This window comes from Oncorhynchus kisutch, linkage group LG18, assembly GCF_002021735.2.
Source record: "Oncorhynchus kisutch isolate 150728-3 linkage group LG18, Okis_V2, whole genome shotgun sequence".
In the NCBI taxonomy this organism is placed as follows: Eukaryota; Metazoa; Chordata; class Actinopteri; order Salmoniformes; family Salmonidae; genus Oncorhynchus; species Oncorhynchus kisutch.
The window spans coordinates 51,588,024-51,605,783 of NC_034191.2; the positions used below are offsets into that span (position 1 = coordinate 51,588,024).

At 41.8% G+C, this 17,760-nt stretch overlaps 2 protein-coding genes across 4 annotated transcripts in view; one reads left to right on the forward strand and one right to left on the reverse strand.

Annotated features, from left to right (window-relative positions):
- Nucleotides 1–2,959, reverse strand: part of LOC109908763 (limb region 1 protein homolog) — a 68,995-nt gene extending 66,036 nt beyond the window's left edge. Inside the window, exon 1 of one of the 2 annotated variants that reach the window (XM_020507442.2) lies at nt 2,764–2,959. In XM_020507442.2, coding sequence (XP_020363031.1) covers nt 2,764–2,826 — 63 coding nt within the window. In that variant the 5' untranslated portion in view covers nt 2,827–2,959. The remainder of the gene's footprint in view (nt 1–2,763) is intronic. The other variant, XM_020507445.2, reaches the window with a different exon arrangement.
- A 4,040-nt stretch (nt 2,960–6,999) lies between these two features.
- Nucleotides 7,000–17,041, forward strand: LOC109909587 (nucleolar MIF4G domain-containing protein 1). Of its 2 annotated transcripts, XR_002257775.2 has the most exons (6): nt 7,000–8,183; nt 8,408–8,521; nt 10,230–10,520; nt 11,430–11,600; nt 13,408–13,523; nt 15,939–17,041. XR_002257775.2 is itself a non-coding variant. In XM_020508612.2 (3 exons), the coding sequence occupies exons 1-3, from the start codon at nt 11,547–11,549 to the stop codon at nt 16,105–16,107; spliced, it is 339 nt and encodes a 112-aa protein (XP_020364201.1). In that variant the 5' UTR covers nt 11,102–11,546; the 3' UTR covers nt 16,108–17,041. The 2 variants fall into 2 exon arrangements, 1 of the variants encoding a protein (XP_020364201.1); XM_020508612.2 differs by lacking the exons at nt 7,000–8,183; nt 8,408–8,521; nt 10,230–10,520 and having other exon boundaries at nt 11,102–11,600.
- The last annotated feature ends 719 nt before the right edge of the window (nt 17,042–17,760 follow it).

Genomic DNA, 17,760 nt, shown 5'->3' on the forward strand with positions numbered 1-17,760 from the left:
ATTTTTGACTTGCTGTTTAATATTCAAACAACTGATATACAGTACCAGTCAAAAGTTTGGACACACCTACTCATTCAAGGGTTTTTCTTTATTTTTACTATTTTCTTTACATTGTAGAATAATAGTAAAGACATCAAAAACTATGAAATAACACAACACACCCCCCACACCTCCTCCTCCATGCTTCACAGTGGGAACTACACATGCTGAGATTATCCGTTCACCTACTCTGCATCTCACAGACACGGCAGTTGGAACCAAAAATCTCAAATTTGGACTCATCAGACCAAAGGACAGATTTCCACCGGCCTAATGGCCATTGCTCGTGTTCCTTGGCCCAAGCAAGTCTCTTCTTATTCTTGGTGTCCTTTAGCAGTGGTTTCTTTGCAGCACTTCGACCATGAAGGCCTGATTCACGGTCTCCTCCGAACAGTTGATGTTGAGATGTGTCTGTTACTTGAACTCTGAAGCATTTATTTGGGCTGCAATCTGAGGTGCAATTAACTCTAATTAACTTATCCTCTGCAGCAGAGGTAACTCTGGGTCTTTCTTTCCTGTGGCAGTCCTCATGAGAGCCAGTTTCATCATAGCGCCTGATGTTTTTTGCGACTGCACTTGAAGAAACTTTCAAAGTTCTTGATATTTTCCGCATTGACTGATCTTCATGTCTTAAAGTAATGATGGACTGTCGTTTCTCTTTGCTTATTTGAGCTGTTCTTGCCATAATAAAATGGTATTTTACCAAATAGGGCTATCTTCTGTATACCACCTCTACCTTGTCACAACACAACTGATAATGAAAGTTCATAGAAATAACAAGTAAAGGTAGCCCTACTAATTAGATAGTGTTTTTACTGATGTCAACTTTAAGCGATCAAAACTCATAATTCTGTTACCAATTTATCAGTCAAGGAATTACTGTAATTTAATTGGCTAGAATGGGAATTCATAGTAGTCACAAACCACAGTTGGGTCACCTGCTACTGTCCTCCCTTCCACTGTCATACTGTTATGTTCAGCTCATAACTGGTGGTCAAAGCAATACTTAAAACAGTCTGGCCACCCCTCCCTCTCACTCCAGTTAATGTCACCTCTCCCGGCTCTTACAGACACCTACCACCTACCCTCTTTCCATTTACTGTCACAAGTATCCTCAACCTCTGGACACCGACCAACACCGGAGGTCCATAGACGATGAAAAGTAGTTGACATTTTGGTCAGTCCGCCCTGGCCAGTCCAAATCTGAACCAATCATAGGCGTCTATGTTTCATACATTTGGACAGCACCGTACAGTAAAGTAAAGAAAATTAGAGAAAAGTACATTACAGTAGAGAACTCTAGAGTACAGTATAATGTACTGTATTTTACTGAACTCTATTGTGCTGTACTGTGATGTAGATGATTGGTTCAGATTTGGTCTGGTCCAGACCAACCAAATGTAGTCTTGTTTTGGGGAATAAGAATAATAACCCGTGTGTAGAATAATACCCAAATATGCAAAGGAGGATATTGAATATTTCTACCTTTCAGGATACATCACCATGAAGAGAATGATATTCATAATTATGATTTTTTTTGTATGGTACAGATCAGGAACCCATGATGTAATTCCGTGATGTAAATCCACTTCACTTACTGTAGTTCAATAACCAAAAGTCAAGGTGTCATGTCATAGCTGACACCCCATTCTTTCTGCAGACATCTTTGAATCTTAATTCAGAGTAGATATTTAAACAGAGTGTTTGGAAAACGTGGCCACATAAAAAAAAAGAGGGAGATTTGACAAAATGTCTTATCAAACTGAGCATCTGCATTTTTCTTACAGTTTTTGTTTTTGTAAAATTATCAGCAGCAATTGTTAAAATTAGGCCTTGTGCATAGAGTTAATATACTTTTTAAATTACATTTTTGTTTGGTAACATTTAGAAGGAAAAAGACTCATTACCATGGAATTGCCTATAGCTAATTGGGTAGCCACTACCAGCATACTGCATCAAATCCTGAGCTGACAAGGCACAAATCTGTCGTTCTGCCCCTGAACAAGGCAGTTAACCAACTGTTCCTAGGCCGTCATTGTAAATAAGAATTCGTTCATAACTGACTTGCCTAGTTAAATAAAGATGAAATAAAATGTAAAAAATACTTAACAAGGAAGGAAGGAGAAAGATGACAACAACAGAGGCAAGCTAACTTATTTGGAAACATAAAGGCGCAATTAGCCGTTCGAACAATAGCAAGGCAGCTATCCGAACACTGACTTGGTAAATAGATGGATTGGACTGTAGAAATGGAACAACTCAAATTCATATAGATGCAAGGACAGACCGATATATATAGTTTACTTGTAAGCATGTTTTGAGAATACAATGGTAGTGTTTGTTTACAAAACAAATGGGTAAAACAAGCTTATGTTTGGGGTTCTGATGAGGGTAAGACACATGAACTCATGGAGGTATTCATAAGTTTGACTCTTCAAGAATTTTAAAAGACCCAAAATGGATGCAGAAATCGCAGCTTTCCCCCCTTAACGTGGCTATCCCTTGTTGTGGAGCTACAATAAAAGGTGAGCTAATCAGAAAGCTACTATTACAGTTACACGTGGGGAACGTTCGCTAGTTATCATTGGTAGCTAGCTATATGCAACTTGCCTGCTAGCAAAATAACGTTAGCTTTGCGTTTGACTGACCTAATGTAAGCGGCATCGCCACATATCAAATGTTGGCTAGCAAGCTAGCTAGCGAACGTTAGAGAGATTAACTTACAATGTACTCTCGAACTTGGCTGTGGAAATTCTGCTCTCTGATAGTAACATCGTCTTCTTCCATTCTTCATATTGCAAATGCAAGTCAATTGCCCCACTGAATACTAGTCGTACAACTGACGTCCATAAAACCTGTCTATGGTCAACAGAAGAAAACGGCTCAGGCTACATACACTTCTGTGACTAGTATTCTGCCAGCAGCACAAACGATGACGTCACTTTGTATGGTAATAACAAAAACTTCAAAATAAAATCCGGCATTTCAAAACATTGCAATAATATATTTCAGCAATAATGTCCGAGGTGGTGTGGTATATGGCCAATATACCATGGCTAAAGGCTGTTCTTAAGCACGACGGAACGTGGAGTGCCTGGATACAGGCCGTAGCCGTGGTATATTGGCCATATACCACAACCCCCCCGAGGTGCCTTATTGCTATTACAAACTAGTTGCCAACGTAATTAGAGCAGTACAAATACATGTTTTGTCATACCTGTGCTATATGGTCTGATATACCACTGCTGTCAGCCAATCAGCATTCAGGGCTCAAAACACCCAGTTTATAAATGCCATTTAGCAGACGCTTTTATCCAAAGCGACTTACAGTAATGCGTGCATGCATTTTATGTATCGTGGTCCCAGGAATCGAAACCACTGCCCCTGGCGTTACAAGCGCCATGCTCTACCAATTGAGCTACAAAGAACCACAATGTGGATAACTCGTTCAATTCTCGGGCCGACTCTTTCCTCTGTATCTATCAATGATGTTGCTCTTGCTGCGTGCGATTCCCTGATCCACCTCTACGCAGACGACACCATTTTGTATACCTCTGGCCCTTCCTTGGACACTGTGCTGTCTAACCTCCAAACGAGCTTCAATGCCATACAACACTCCTTCCATGGCCTCCAACTGCTCTTATACGCTAGTAAAACCAAATGCATGCTTTTCAAACGTTCGCTGCCTGCACCCACATGCCCGACTAGCATCACCACCCTGGATGGTTCCGACCTAGAATATGTGGACATCTATAAGTACCTAGGTGTCTGGCTAGACATAAACCTAACAAATAAAACACATTTTATAACACCAATAATGAAAAAATACAATGTTGACACTGGTATGTTAGGCTATAGAAAGAACACTAGCTGAGACAGGTAGAAAAGTTGTGTGGAAAATACTCAGTAGGGTCTCTCTCTACTAACCAAATATAGTTTGTTTTGGAGGGCGACTGTTTTATAGGCACATGCATTTAGCCCTGCATTTTAATTCCAAAATGATACATTAATGTACTGTTGTTGTGTTGAATATCAGTTGTAAAGACAAAACATTTTAACTGTTTTTTGGGGCCCTGTTTGCTTCCTGTGTGAAATAAAATGTAAACAAAGACACAATGTAAACCAGGATGGAATGGCATACCTGTTAAAGACCTATATTAACCTAATGGTGTTGATAATGGTTGTACCTTTACATATTTAAATCAGCCTAAGGCCAGCCTTGACATGTGCCATAAAATGCATCAAGTCAATCACTTGGCCTGGCAAATTAAATATTTTTGAGAAAATATGCGATCCCGTCGATGTGGATAGGGGCATGCTCCCTCTGCTGTTTCCTGAAATCCACGATCAGCTCCTTCATTTTGTTGACGTTGAGGGAGAGGTTATTTTCCTGGCACCACTTCGCCAGGGCCCTCACCTCCTCCCTGTAGGCTGTCTAGTCATTCCGGCCACGCAGTCATGGGTGAACAGGGAGTACAGGAGGGGGCTGAGCACGCACCCATGTGGGGCCCCTGTGTTGAGGATCAGCAAAGTGGAGGTGTTGTTTCCTACCTTCACCACCTGGGGGCGGCCCATCAAGAAGTCCAGGACCCAGTTGCATAGGGCGTGGTTCTGATCCAGGGCCCAAGCTTAATGATGAGCTTGGAGGGTACTATGGTGTTGAAGGCTGAGCTATAGTCAATGAAAAGCATTCTTACATAGGAAATCCTCTTGTCCAGATGGGATAGGGCAGTGTGCAGTGCCATGGCGATTGCATCGCCTGTGGATCTATTGGTGCGGTATGCAAATTGAAGGGGGTTTAGGGTGTCAGGTAAGGTAAGGTAAGGTAGAGGTGATATGATCCTTAACTAGCCTCTCAAAGCACTTCATGATGACAGAAGTGAGTGCTACAGGGCAGAAATAATTTATTTCAGTTACCTTTGCTGTCTTGGATACAGAAACAATGGTGGGCATCTTGAAGCGGGGACAGCAGACTGAGATAGGGAGAGACTAAATCTGTCCATAAACACTCCAGCCAGCTGGTCTGCGCATGCTCTGAGGACGTGGCTAGGGATGCCGTCTGGGCCAGCAGCCTTGCGAGGGTTAACACGTTTAAATGTCTTACGTCGGCCACGTAGAACGAGAGCCCGCAGTTTTTGGGAGAGGCCGCGATGGTGGCATTGTGTTATCCTCAAAGCGGGCGAAGAAGGTGTTTAGCTTGTCCGGGAGCAAGACGCCGGTGTCCGTGACATGGCTGGTTTTCCCTTTGTAATCAGTGATTGTCTGTCGACCCTGCCACATACATCTTGTGTCTGAGCCATTGAATTTCGAATCCACTTTGTCTCTGTACTGACGTTTTCCCTGTTTGATTGGTTTACTGAAGGAATGACTACACTGTTTGTACTCAACCATATTCCCAGTCACCTTGCCTTCACAGTCTACTGCTATACTGCTAACCTTGATAGAAAAGCAACACATAAAGGCCAATAACTTGTAAATAATGTTCTCCATTGTTGTTCTGTAAGCTTGATTATGCTGTGTATTGTTAGCCTATCAGCCTTGTTGGCTCTTGTAATACATGTTCAACTCTGCAAAATGTGCCTTTGCTGACCTTGATCAATAATTATGACAATGTAGCTTGTAAATAATCTTCTCTCTGTTATTATTCTTTTAAACTAGGTAATAGGCCTTTACTGTATACTGAAAACCTTGATAGATAAGAAGCACATATTTTTATTTTTTATTTTACCTTTATTTTACTAGGCAAGTCAGTTAAGAACAAATTCTTATTTTCAATGACGGCCTAGGAACAGTGGGTTAACTGCCTGTTCAGGGGCAGAATGACAGATTTGTACCTTACATATCAGACTACAACTTGTAAATCATTATCTCCATTGCTGTTCAGAAAGTGTGATTATGCTGTGTCTTAATAGCCTGGTTAATATGCATTACATTTAACTTGTAAATAAATTAGTTTTAATTTTGATTAAAACGTTTGATATTTGTGTTTCCTTTTCGTTGTTGAGTGTGTATTGATTTCAGGACCATGGATAGCACCAGGTAATTTAAAGCTGTGTTGCTGGATATGACGCAGTCCCCCTACAAAACGACACATATTTGGTTAGTAGAGACCCTACTGAGTATTTCCCACCCCACTTTAGCTGAGACAGGTAGAAAAACTTTATCTCTAAAGTAACAACAAGTATCCCATATACTGTGTATTGCATTGCTGTAATTGGAGTGGATGGAGTACGGAGTCACAAGTACTCTGTATTAAACCCGTTGCCCAGAACAAGAGACCCATTTCATTTTTGCAGACTATATTGTGTAATTCCAATAACATTTATTTGTATTTGATTAAAAAATGTATTTCTTTAAATATAGCCTACACAACAGCTTTAAACATAGCAGTATTTGTGTAAACTGGTATAAATAATATAAGAAAAAAAAGAAAATACGTCAAATTATAAACAATTTTTTTCGAAGGTGGTTACAATGCGTTGAAAAAACTTTCCATATTTGCATGTCTTTGCAGGGGGCTCTTATTTAAAAAAAAATGTAATCCATGATCGTGCTCCAGCATAATATCCTGATGCTAGGAGAACGGTAATTCAGCCAAAACCCACTGAATGGGTTGTTACTAGTTGACACAGTTACAAAGTCCTAATTATGGCTAAACCCCGCCGATTTCGACAATTTATCTTGTTAAAAACTGATTTTAAACCTTAACTCTAACTCTAACTACACGGTTAGCCTATATTGTATATCATACAAATTCATGAAAACACACCCACAAAAATCGTATTCATTTAAGGTTAGGTTTGGGCATAAGGTTAGCAGTGTGGTTAAGATGAGGGATACGTTTAACATCAGATTTTAAGAAGCTACATTGTAGAATAGTAGACATAATTATGACTGTGGTAACTAGGGACGACCAAAAATAAATGACATCATCATTCCGCGCTAAATATTATAATAATTTGTTGTGTTTCCTGAGTCGTTTGTCAACCAAAATGTCTTGCCTCATGAAGACTGGATACATGTGTCTAATTAAGATAGTTTTGTTCAACTATTTCAAGTGTTTCGAAGTAACCACGGTAGGGGTTATTTCACTTAAGTAGCCTTTTGCTTCATAGACGAGTTTTTTTTTTGCTTCATACACGGGCATGTTTGTTTCTTGCCAAGCTTGAAACTCGTAGACACATCGAAAGGAATGTAATTATAAAAGTCAGTGTCTTTCATCAAGTAACAATAAGATCATAGTTAAATAGTTAACGATAGTCATCTCTGTTGCAAAGTTGAAAGCCAAGAGGGAAGGAAAGACACAGGAAAATTGCAAAAGTATATGGTGACAGTTAACGACTTTGTAAAGAGTAAGGTAGGCTGTGATGAAACGGAAGATGGATGTAGTTTGAGATTTGTTAAGTAGAAAAGTAGAAGTCATGCATAAGGAGAAAAGAAAGATACAAAAGACAAAGTAAGAATCGCTATGAAGGCTAACGTTACAAGGCTCTCCACGCATCCACTGTTGACAGTGAGGAAGTTGCAACCCCATCTGATAAACAACAAACAAAGGTGAGCCAGCAGCTCAACAGTCCAAGTCAACTCCTGTTGAGACTGCAGTTGAGAGAAGGCTGAGAAAACAGGACCTAAGAAACCGTCTAAGAAAGCACAGCAAAGAAACAGACTCGAGGAATCAAGAAAAAAAGCAATTTTGGAAGCAAATGATGCCGAGGACCGAGAAACTACGAGATTGGAGGGATCTCTTGGGTATAACAAGTGGGGAAACAATTTGCTGATGATGGACTTGATTACATTTTGGGTGTACTGGAAGCTGGGTCGGCAGCTTCAGGGATGATGTATGACAGTGATGACGACATGGACATTGCCAAAAAGAATTTCAGGAAATTGGAAGACAGTGAATCTGAAATGTCCACCAAGGAGGAGGAAGAACAAGGACAAGACTCTGAAGAGGAGGGCAGCGAACTAGACAGTGACGGAGATCTGGATGCCAATGTGGCGGAAGGCAAGTATGTGGAGGAAGATGAGATTGATGAGGACGGAGAAGGAATGGATGAGAGTGGTGGAGCAGGTTCGGAAGAAGAACATTAAGAGGAAGAGGAATGAGTTGAGACTCAAAGCTTGCAGGGCCTAAGGCAGAAACTGTAAGTTGCCCAATTAGAATCTCATTTGTGAATTTCAGCGAAAAATGTATGTTTTGTATTCATGGACACAGATTAAGCCTAGTAGTCCTGGACTAAAAAGAAAGCTCAATGGAGAATCTCCACTGACAATACTTTTTTTGTCCAGCATCAGGCTTAATCTGTGTCCCGGAAACCGGACATAAATGTATAGACTGAAAATTAAACACTATTCTGTGTATATATAGGCAGCCCTATCAGCAGGCAAATATGTGCCTCCTCACCTTACGGGACACCGGGGATGATAAGCGCAAAGCTGAGCTAGAGAGACTGAAGAGACAAGTCAAATGACTTGTGTACCGGTAAGGTCATTCAAATTTGATTTAAAGTGTAGGAAGCATGAATTTTTACTAACCAATGTAACAACACAGTGTGTTCAAAGACTTAACTTAGTTGTAGTCACAATCTGGTTACCTGTAAGTACCAACATAGTAATTTTTTTGTGTTATTACATATTTATGAACTTATTTCCAGATATCTTTGAAAACTATCCACAACCACAATGCACGATTTCTCCATGTCATATGTAGGATCTACTCTGTTTTACCGAGTTAGTATGCTAGCTCAAGCATGTAATTATATTCCAGACCAAGTGTTAGCGGTGGTGAGCTACAATCCACCAATCAGAGGAAGTGTGATGTAAACAAGAAGCAGATGGGGCACCTGCTGCCATGCAGAATGCTCTTCATGGACCTTGTGGCTGTGTTATCTAGCCAGCGCCTGTAAGCGTGGCACGCTCGAAAGAAAGATCAGCTCTGATTTTGTAGTACCTAGTCTGTTCTCCGTTTTGTTTTGTAAACTTTTCGGCATGTTCTCTGTGAAATAGGCTACAGCAGTTTTGTAACTTTTTCCACCTTGGCTTAGTGCTAGCACGCTAGCTGACAGACACAAGTATGGGTAACTGCAGCTCAATATGGCAACCGGAGTATGGGCGAGTGGGTGTGTCGAAAGGAGTGGGTGTATGGAAAGCGAATCAGCTAATTGGGCAGGTTTCTTGCCACTCAAGAATGTTTTGCGTGGCTGATTAGGGTGCAGAGTCGATAAGCTGGCGACCAGTGCAATGGTGTTGTATTGGCCTGCCTGCCGACTTGAAATACTTCTTACTGGCTATCAAGGTCATGTCGCTGCTGTAGCTAAAGTGGCAATTTTTTTAAATGCGTATACTAATGCAAATCCATATGTGACATGTGGTTATGTTTATGCTACCTACCCTTAAAAAATGTGAGGGGAGTGAGCTAAAAAACTAAGTTGGACCCCCTTTAAAAAAAAATACTATCCAACCTTAGTTCAACACCTAGTGACCTCACCAAGCTATTTTTTTGTTGTTGTTGCCTTTCGGTATAATTGTTTTGGAATGACAGTCACAGAAACCAGGGTTTGAGTCTCAGTCAGGGTACTCCCCTAATTAACTACGTTGGTGTCAGGTGCTGGATAGCACCACATGTGGGCCCTATGAGCCCTGGTCAAAAATAGGGCACTATATAGGGAATAAGGTGACATTTGGGATGCAGACATAAAGTAAGGGAGCTAGTTACAGTCAACTAAGAATTACGATTGAATCCTAATGGATATGTAGCAGGTGTAGTTGTCTAGAACTCTGTTCTCTCTTGGTGACCTTTAGTTTACCTTTAGTTCACCCCTGTATGCTCCTCTGATAAGGGCACAGAAAGAAGAAAACAGTATTTTGTAACAACACAGTCTGTGTGAGAAAAGGAGTAACCATTAACCTGTGAATGATCATTAGCTTGTGGTTTGTTTGATTTACGTGCTCAGTGGTGACTTTATAAGCTACCCCCCCCCCCCCCCCTGTTTGATTAATGGGGAAGTGGCAGTTCACACCTTGGCCTTCAATTAGCATTGTCTCTTTCAGTCAGGTTTACTCCCCACCTGTCAGTAAATTACCACACTCAATCAAACTTGAAACACACACGTTCACATACCCTCCAGCAATTCAAGGTTCCAATGACTTGCGTTATTTTCTGTTCTTTGACACAATGTAACATTTTGCAGGTGGGGGCTAATTTCTTGGAGAGAGTGGTGTGGAAGTTTGACGGAAGAGCCCGGTGGCCATGGTGGCACATCTCTACAACTTCCAGGTGGTGCACGCCCTCCTCACCTTTGACATCCTGAAGATGCTGGTTGGGGCTTTCACCGAAAAAGGACATTGAGCTGGTTCTGTTCATGCTGAAAAATGTAGGCTTCACCCTGCGGTAGGATGATGCCCTGGCTCTGAAAGAGCTCATCTCTGGGGCCCAGCGCAAAGGCAGCTGTGTGGGCACCAAGTTTCAGGATGATAACAGGGTACGGTCTGTCACAGCTACCACACAACACCACTCTCAACATCACCCTCTGTCTATACTCTGAAATGCACCTTATTGGTGGTAATTCTTTCGAACATGGTCGTTTAACATTTTGCTCATTTAGCAGCTCTTATCCAGAACAACTCGCAATTAGCATTCCTTAGCAGTCATAAATTAATAACAAGCCAACTTTCTTCTGAATATCATCTCTGTCTTTAGGTGCGCTTCAGCTGCAGACCATGTTGGGATATGGGTCTGATTAACTTAATACTTACTAACAAACTGTCATATCATAACCTCAAAACCATTCTTTGCTCAGCCATGAAATATTCATCCACTGTTGAGGTTTCAACCTCAAGAATATATCACTTGCGCATTTCAGCTAAAACCACCAGGGGGCGCTATAATCTCACATAGCAGTTTATGTTTAAGCAATAAGGCACGGGGGTGAGGTAATTGGCCAATATTCCACGGCTAAGGGCTGTTCTTATGCACTACGCAACGCTGAGTGCCTAGATACAGCCCTTAGCCGTGGTATATTGGCCATATACCACAAACCCATGAGGTGCCTTATTGCTATTATAAACTGGTTACCAATGTAATTAGAGCAGTAAAAATAAAGGTTTTGTCATACCTGTGGTATACGGTCTGATATACCGCGACTGTCAGCCAATCTGCATTCAGGGATTGAACCACCCAGTTTATAATATAGGTTTTAGCACCGAGATGAGGGGAGTGTGAAGGAGTAATGTGAGGTTGCCCCTAGACGCTGATCTAGGGTCAGTTTAGCATATACCTCACTTACATTTAAGGTTGGGATTGGGGCAGGGAGAGCTGTGCCTAGATCTGTAATTAGGTGAAACTTCACCCTAGAGCATTATGTGAATAATGTTTTAACTGTTGTGTTCAGATCCACCAGAGTTCAGGGGCCAGTGATGTGAAGCTGAGGGTCTCTTTGGAGAACCTCTTGGCTGCAGAGCAGGTGGGCCGCTGGTGGATCGTGGGCTTATCGTGGAGCAGAGCACCCATGATAGGTGACCAGGGCAACATGACATCAAAACAGACAACTGCAGAAGGAAAGGTACTAGAACCATAAAAGATCTGGGGCCGTATACCTCCGGTGTCTCAGAATGTCGTGCTGATTCAAACCATATAATCTTATTTAGACGGGGGGGGGGGGGGGGGGGGGGACCTGATCCTAGATTAGCTCTCAGAGATGCTTGATACATATGGCCCCTGGTGTTCCACCAAATCATTACTGCAGCTCTTTCATATGAACATTTGAGAAGTGACGTGCGTTGAGGTCGGTGGCTGGCTAGGCACTGGCTATTATCAAAGCCTGATTTACTGACAAATAAACCTTGATGCTCCAACAACCAGTGACATAGGCTATTAACTGAAATGAACAAACAATTTTCACCAGATGTAAAAACCATTGTAGCCAAGATACAAAAGCGATAGCCTCAGATGGCGACATATTTCATATCATCCGACAAAATGGCACACTGCTCAACTCAGCTCGGCCATAGACCGGTGTAGCATCCACAGTTACATATCATCCAAATAGTTTGCAACGCAAACTCCCTAGCCTTTCACAATGGATTTACAATTCTTCCAATGCACCGCGAGTGGAATGCGCAAATGCACGCACGCACACAATAATATTATTATGTGAAATATTATTACACACGTGATGAATACTGTTCTGAAGGAAATCCCATATCAACAATTGAAATGACTGAAAAGTGTTTCTTCAATACAAAATTCTAGCTTGATAAATGAAATGCATCAAAGGGGTGTTGTCTATTCTCATGTTCATTGAACAGTAGCCTAAACCGCAAATTGCAAAGGAAAATGCATTTACTTGTGGTTTTAGTCCATTCGTCTGTCCTTTAGGGTGAACCTCTCGGTGACAGTGCTGTAGGGCCAAGGCTGACAAAAGGATCAAACATGGCTTTTATTTTAATACTGATATTGTCCAAAATGTTGTAAAACATTCCTCTCGTCTCTGATCGGTTGTGTGCTCCAGGATGCTGTGTCTGTCAGGCCAAGTGTGGTGCATTCGATCTGATGATTTTCTGTCCCTTCCTCTGATGAAGGTTAGGCAGCTCAGCTGTTGGTCTCCCTCTGAATTATACCAAGTTTTCCTTGAAAATCCAACTTGGAAAATTGTTTGAGGTTTAAGGCATGGCCCCCGGGAAGATGTTTTGCGGTGGGGGTGCTGAAATTGTTTGTCTAACGGATTTTGCTCCGCTCGTACAGGAGTAATAAAGGCCTAGTGGCAATATTTTGGTGGGGGGAAGAAATGCTCCCAAAACTCTTTAAAAAATATATATTATTTTTAATTGTGATTTGTTAGGGGGTGCTGCAGGACCCTCAGCACCACTACTTCCCACCGCTATGAGTGATGGAGTTCCATTTACCCAGGTTGTTTTTGCTAGCTAGCTTCATTCAGTTAAAGGGATGAGAGCACCAAATTATGTAGATACGCCCAAATGTGCAGAGCTTACCACACAACATGTTTAGGCAATACACATGTCTAAAATATCAAATCATCTCAATGCAACAAATGCTTTCTGCCCATATAAGACATGTCAATGTCCTGGAAAGTTGACTGTTACTTACAACTGTCATGTCATCACATTAGCGCACGTTAGCTCAACCATCCCAGTATAGGAACACCCATCAGAAAAAAAACATAAAATATCCCAAAAATAATGACAATTTGTTATTTTATTTTCTCATAAAAGCGTTTTTAAATGATTATTATACTTTTTTTATGCACTACCTACCCTGACTGTATATCACTACATTTGAGCTGAACTAGACAACATTTTCAATGTGTTTTACTGATCATAATGCCATTTTTCCTTCACCTGTCTACTCAGTTCAGCTTAAAGATCTTAGACCTGGCCTGGAAACGGAGAATGAACAGACATAAGGAGAAATATCTTCTGCGTCATCATAACCAGCGAGGATTACCTGGATGCCTTTTGAGAAGCTGGTACGGTGTGTTTTGTGTCCCTACCCTTCTGCACTGCTGAAATGCTCTCATACCAAAGCTAGACGTTGCCACAAGTTTCAGTATGTGACACTACATTATTTTCTGTGTACAGGATGGGCCTAACAGCTGGTTGCTACTGGAGTGAAACGTGCTTTTATAAGCCCAGTCATTGCGCAACAATGCTAATGCAATCGTGTGTTTAAAAAAAGTTTTGATCCCAGCTTTCTATTGAGGCTATTTCTCAACTCGTATTGAAGCGTTTCTCCATTCGCCATTCAAGTGCATAGGCAAAGGTAGGCAGGCTATCAGCACGTCACCTTCCACTTTGCAATCTGAGCCGGAGGCAGTAGGCTTATACATTTTGAAAACATATAGCCCTACTTAATTGTTTGAAACCTGAACATTTGACCTCATATTAGCCCCACAGGGAAGGGATGGTATGGGGTGGAAGGGGTGGTATGGGGAGGGTTTCTCTGGTCACCAGGAGGGTGGATGTGGGGTTGGGGGAATAGAATGGGAGATTGGGGGTGGAGGATCACATAATTTGGTTTATTTTCCTTGTATATTGTACCTGTAACCCCCCCCCCCCAATTAAGATCTTATTGAAAAATGGCCCTTCCTACCGCCTATATAGGTCCTGGATGGCAGGAAGCTTGACCCCATGATGTACTGGGCCGTTTGCACTACCCTCTGTAGCGCCTTACGGTCAGATGCCGAGCAGTTGCCATACCAGGTGGTGATGCAACCGGTCAGGATGCTCTCGATGGTGCAGCTTTAGAACCCTTTGGGGATCTGGGGGCCGATGCCAAATCTCCTGAGGGGTAAAAGGTTTTGTCGTGCCCTCTTCAAGACTGTCTTGGTATGTTTGGACCATGATAGTTCGTTGGTGATGTGGACACCAAGGAACTTGAAACTCTCGACCCGCTCCACTACAGCCTCGTCAATGTTAATGGAAGCCTGTTCGGCCTGCCTTTTCCTGTAGTCCACGATCATCTCCATTGTCTTGCTCACATTGAGGGAGAGGTTGTTGTCCTGGCACCACACATCCAGTTCTCTGACCTCCTCCCTATAGGCCGTCTCATCGTTGTCGGTGATCAGGCCTACCACTGTTGTGTCGTCAGCAAACTTAATGATGGTGTTGGAGTCATGTTTGGCCACACAGTCGTGGGTGAACAGAGAATACAGGAGGGGACTAAGTACAAACCCCTGCGGGGCCCCCAGTGTTGAGGATCAGCGTGGCAGACGTGTTGTTGCCTCTCTTACCACCTGGGGGTGGCCCGTCAGGAAGTTCAGGATCCATTTGCAGAGGGAGGTGTTTAGTCCCAGAATCCTTAGCTTAGTGGTGAGCTTCGTGGGCACTATGGTGTTGAACGCCGAGCTGTAGTCGATGAACAGCATTCTCACATAGGTGTTCCTTTTGTCCAGGTGAGAAAGGGCGGTGTGGAGTGCGATTGAATCATCTGTGGATCTGTTAGGGCAGTATGCAAATTGGAATGGGTCTGGGAGGATACTTTTGATGTGAGACATGACCAGCCTTTCAAAGCACTTCATGGCTACCGACGTGAGTGCCACGGGGCAGTAATCATTTAGGCAGGTTACCTTTGCTTCCTTGGGCACAAGGGTCAGTTTTCTTAGCAATGGAGGGAGCAAGGGTATCATTTTTCTGCGTCAGGCCTCTGTCTGGGGCGGAAGGCCACTTCGACAGTTCCATGCTTAGATTCATAATGACGTCTGAGATTTAAATGATTTGCACGCATTTTCATTGCAAATAAGACACACTGGCTTGGCATTGGGAAAATATGGTAAGATGAACGCATATCGCTCTGCCCATTCTTCCCTGAAATGGACAGCGATATGCGTTCATATTTCCATATCCTCGATTTTTATGATCCACCTTTCTTTTGATACTTTTTGAGAGCGACATTTTCTCTTGCAATGAAGCTAATTGTTCTGAACGAATGTTGACGTTAAGAAGAATAGTGTAGCCTAAAGTAGGCTACGTAGACCTGGTTATCCCACCAATCAACGCACAGAGAAAGAGACTAAAATAATAATTGAATAGAGACATTGGTCATTTTATGAGCATAATCAAATCAAAATGGTTATTTTCACTGAATTTATTATGTGATAATCAGATGTGTTCAATTGTGTTAAATTTGTAATGTAGGCCAGTTAGTTGTGGTAATATTATATGCTAATTAAGTTCTGGCCCGCCGACTATTAGCTCAGAAAAATAATTGTTGACGAACCCTGGTTTAGAATACATTTTATCAGGGTCAGATTCCTCCTCCTTTCACCTAGTCATGAAACATCTTTGGCCAGAGTCCTTTGGCTCTCCTGTAAAACTGCACCGCTTAGGGTTGACCATGTGAAAAGTCTGGTATCAATATCTGCCATTGTGTTGTGTCTCGTCAGGATTTCGGGAATTCCCAAACTAGGAATGCTGTGGGAGGGCTTGAAGCTGTTCATCAGTCACTTCCTACTGAAGATTGCCCAGCCCCAGGGACCAGCTGAGCAAACAGGCCTTCTGTCAGAGCAAGCCGAGGTCACCCCCGAGGCCAAAGAAACCAAACTCAAACTGTAAAACACACACAGACACGTTCGGACTCTGAGAGAATGCCAGGAGAACAAAAGAAACCTGTTTGGAGAAAATGGTCTTTATTACAAAGAACAAACCCATCAATTTAATTTCAAGACTGAAGCAATGCTGTTTTGTTATGGGGTTTTTAAACTGTGATTTTGGATGTTGCCCCAAGGTCAATGGAAATGGCTCCTCTGGGAGGTCTTAGTCATCATATAAGTCATCTTTTTTCAAATGAATTGCAGTATTGACAACGACAGAGATGGTTTTTATGACATTATAAATATCAACGTTAATTCGCGGCTTCATCAAGTGGCCATGATAATGGCCATGCCGTTGTGGACAATTCTATTTCCAGTGTAGTTAACACTGATGCATCAAGTTGAATTCATTGTCGTAATGGAAATTGCCTTTGTCTATATATTTGTACAGAATGCCAAGTTATTCTGTTTTTGCCATGTAGCAATGGTATGCAGTCTTCTATAATGCATGTTTCAGATGAATAGAGGATTAATAATGTAAACATTTGAGATGTGCATAAGGGGAAATAATAAACATTTGCATACTGAATTAATCTGATTTGATGGGTCTTGATACATGTGAATGTGTTTCCTGTATGTTATGTCTCTGGAATTCGTGAAAGCTTATTTGCATAATGTCAATAAACCGAGCTCACTTTCCGGGCGGACGCAATGGTTATATGAAATAATCCTCTCTGGCAGCAGTGTGAAACAATGTCTCAAAGTTCATACAGAATGTACATGACCGTCATCACCACTGCATATGACATTTGGATGAAACTTATGTAGTTCTGACCTTGTCTACTAATGTTCTGTATTATGTCACGTTTTGTGTGGACCTGAGGAAGAGTAGCTGCTGCTTTCGCAGCTGCTAATTGGGATCCTAATAAAGTACCAGTTGTGTGTGGTCATACTGATGTTACATTTTTACCAAAGCAGTCTATTGAAGTTTTACATTTGAATCCCTAGTTGATAAATCAGCTTCCTCTCAATTGCATGGCATTGTGTACTCACTATATTACATTATAAGTCTTAATCTTTTACTTTGTGTACGACCTTAGCTATGAATTGCGTTTGAGGAGGAGGAGGTTGTTGACTGAGGACAAAATGAATGGCTTTGGCTATGCCACTGGCATCTGATTGTCCATAGCTAACTTTATACGTCACTTTCTAATCTGTTGTCAGCGTTCTTAGCATCGCTCTGTGACATTGTTGACCTCTTCCCATGAGCAAGCTTCCATGTTTACGACCTTGTATCAGCAGTGCCAAATGAATCACTATTCAATCTTTTCAAGTTTTTACCTTTGAATGTATCAACAGTGTAAAAGAGACCCAACATCATGTTCATTCACATTCTGTGTAGGCTAACACATCGGAATGAAATGACTCTGGGTTTTTATTCAAATCAAGTTTTATTGGTCACACACACACGGTTAGCAGATGTTAATGCGAGTGTAGTGAAATGCTTGTGCTTCTAGTTCCGACAGTGCAGTAATATCTAACAAGTAATCTAACAATTCCCCAACAACTACCTAATGCACAATTCTAAAGGGAGGAATAAGAATGTATACATATAAATATATGGATGAGCGGCATAGGCATGGTGCAATAGATGGTATAATGTATAGTATATACT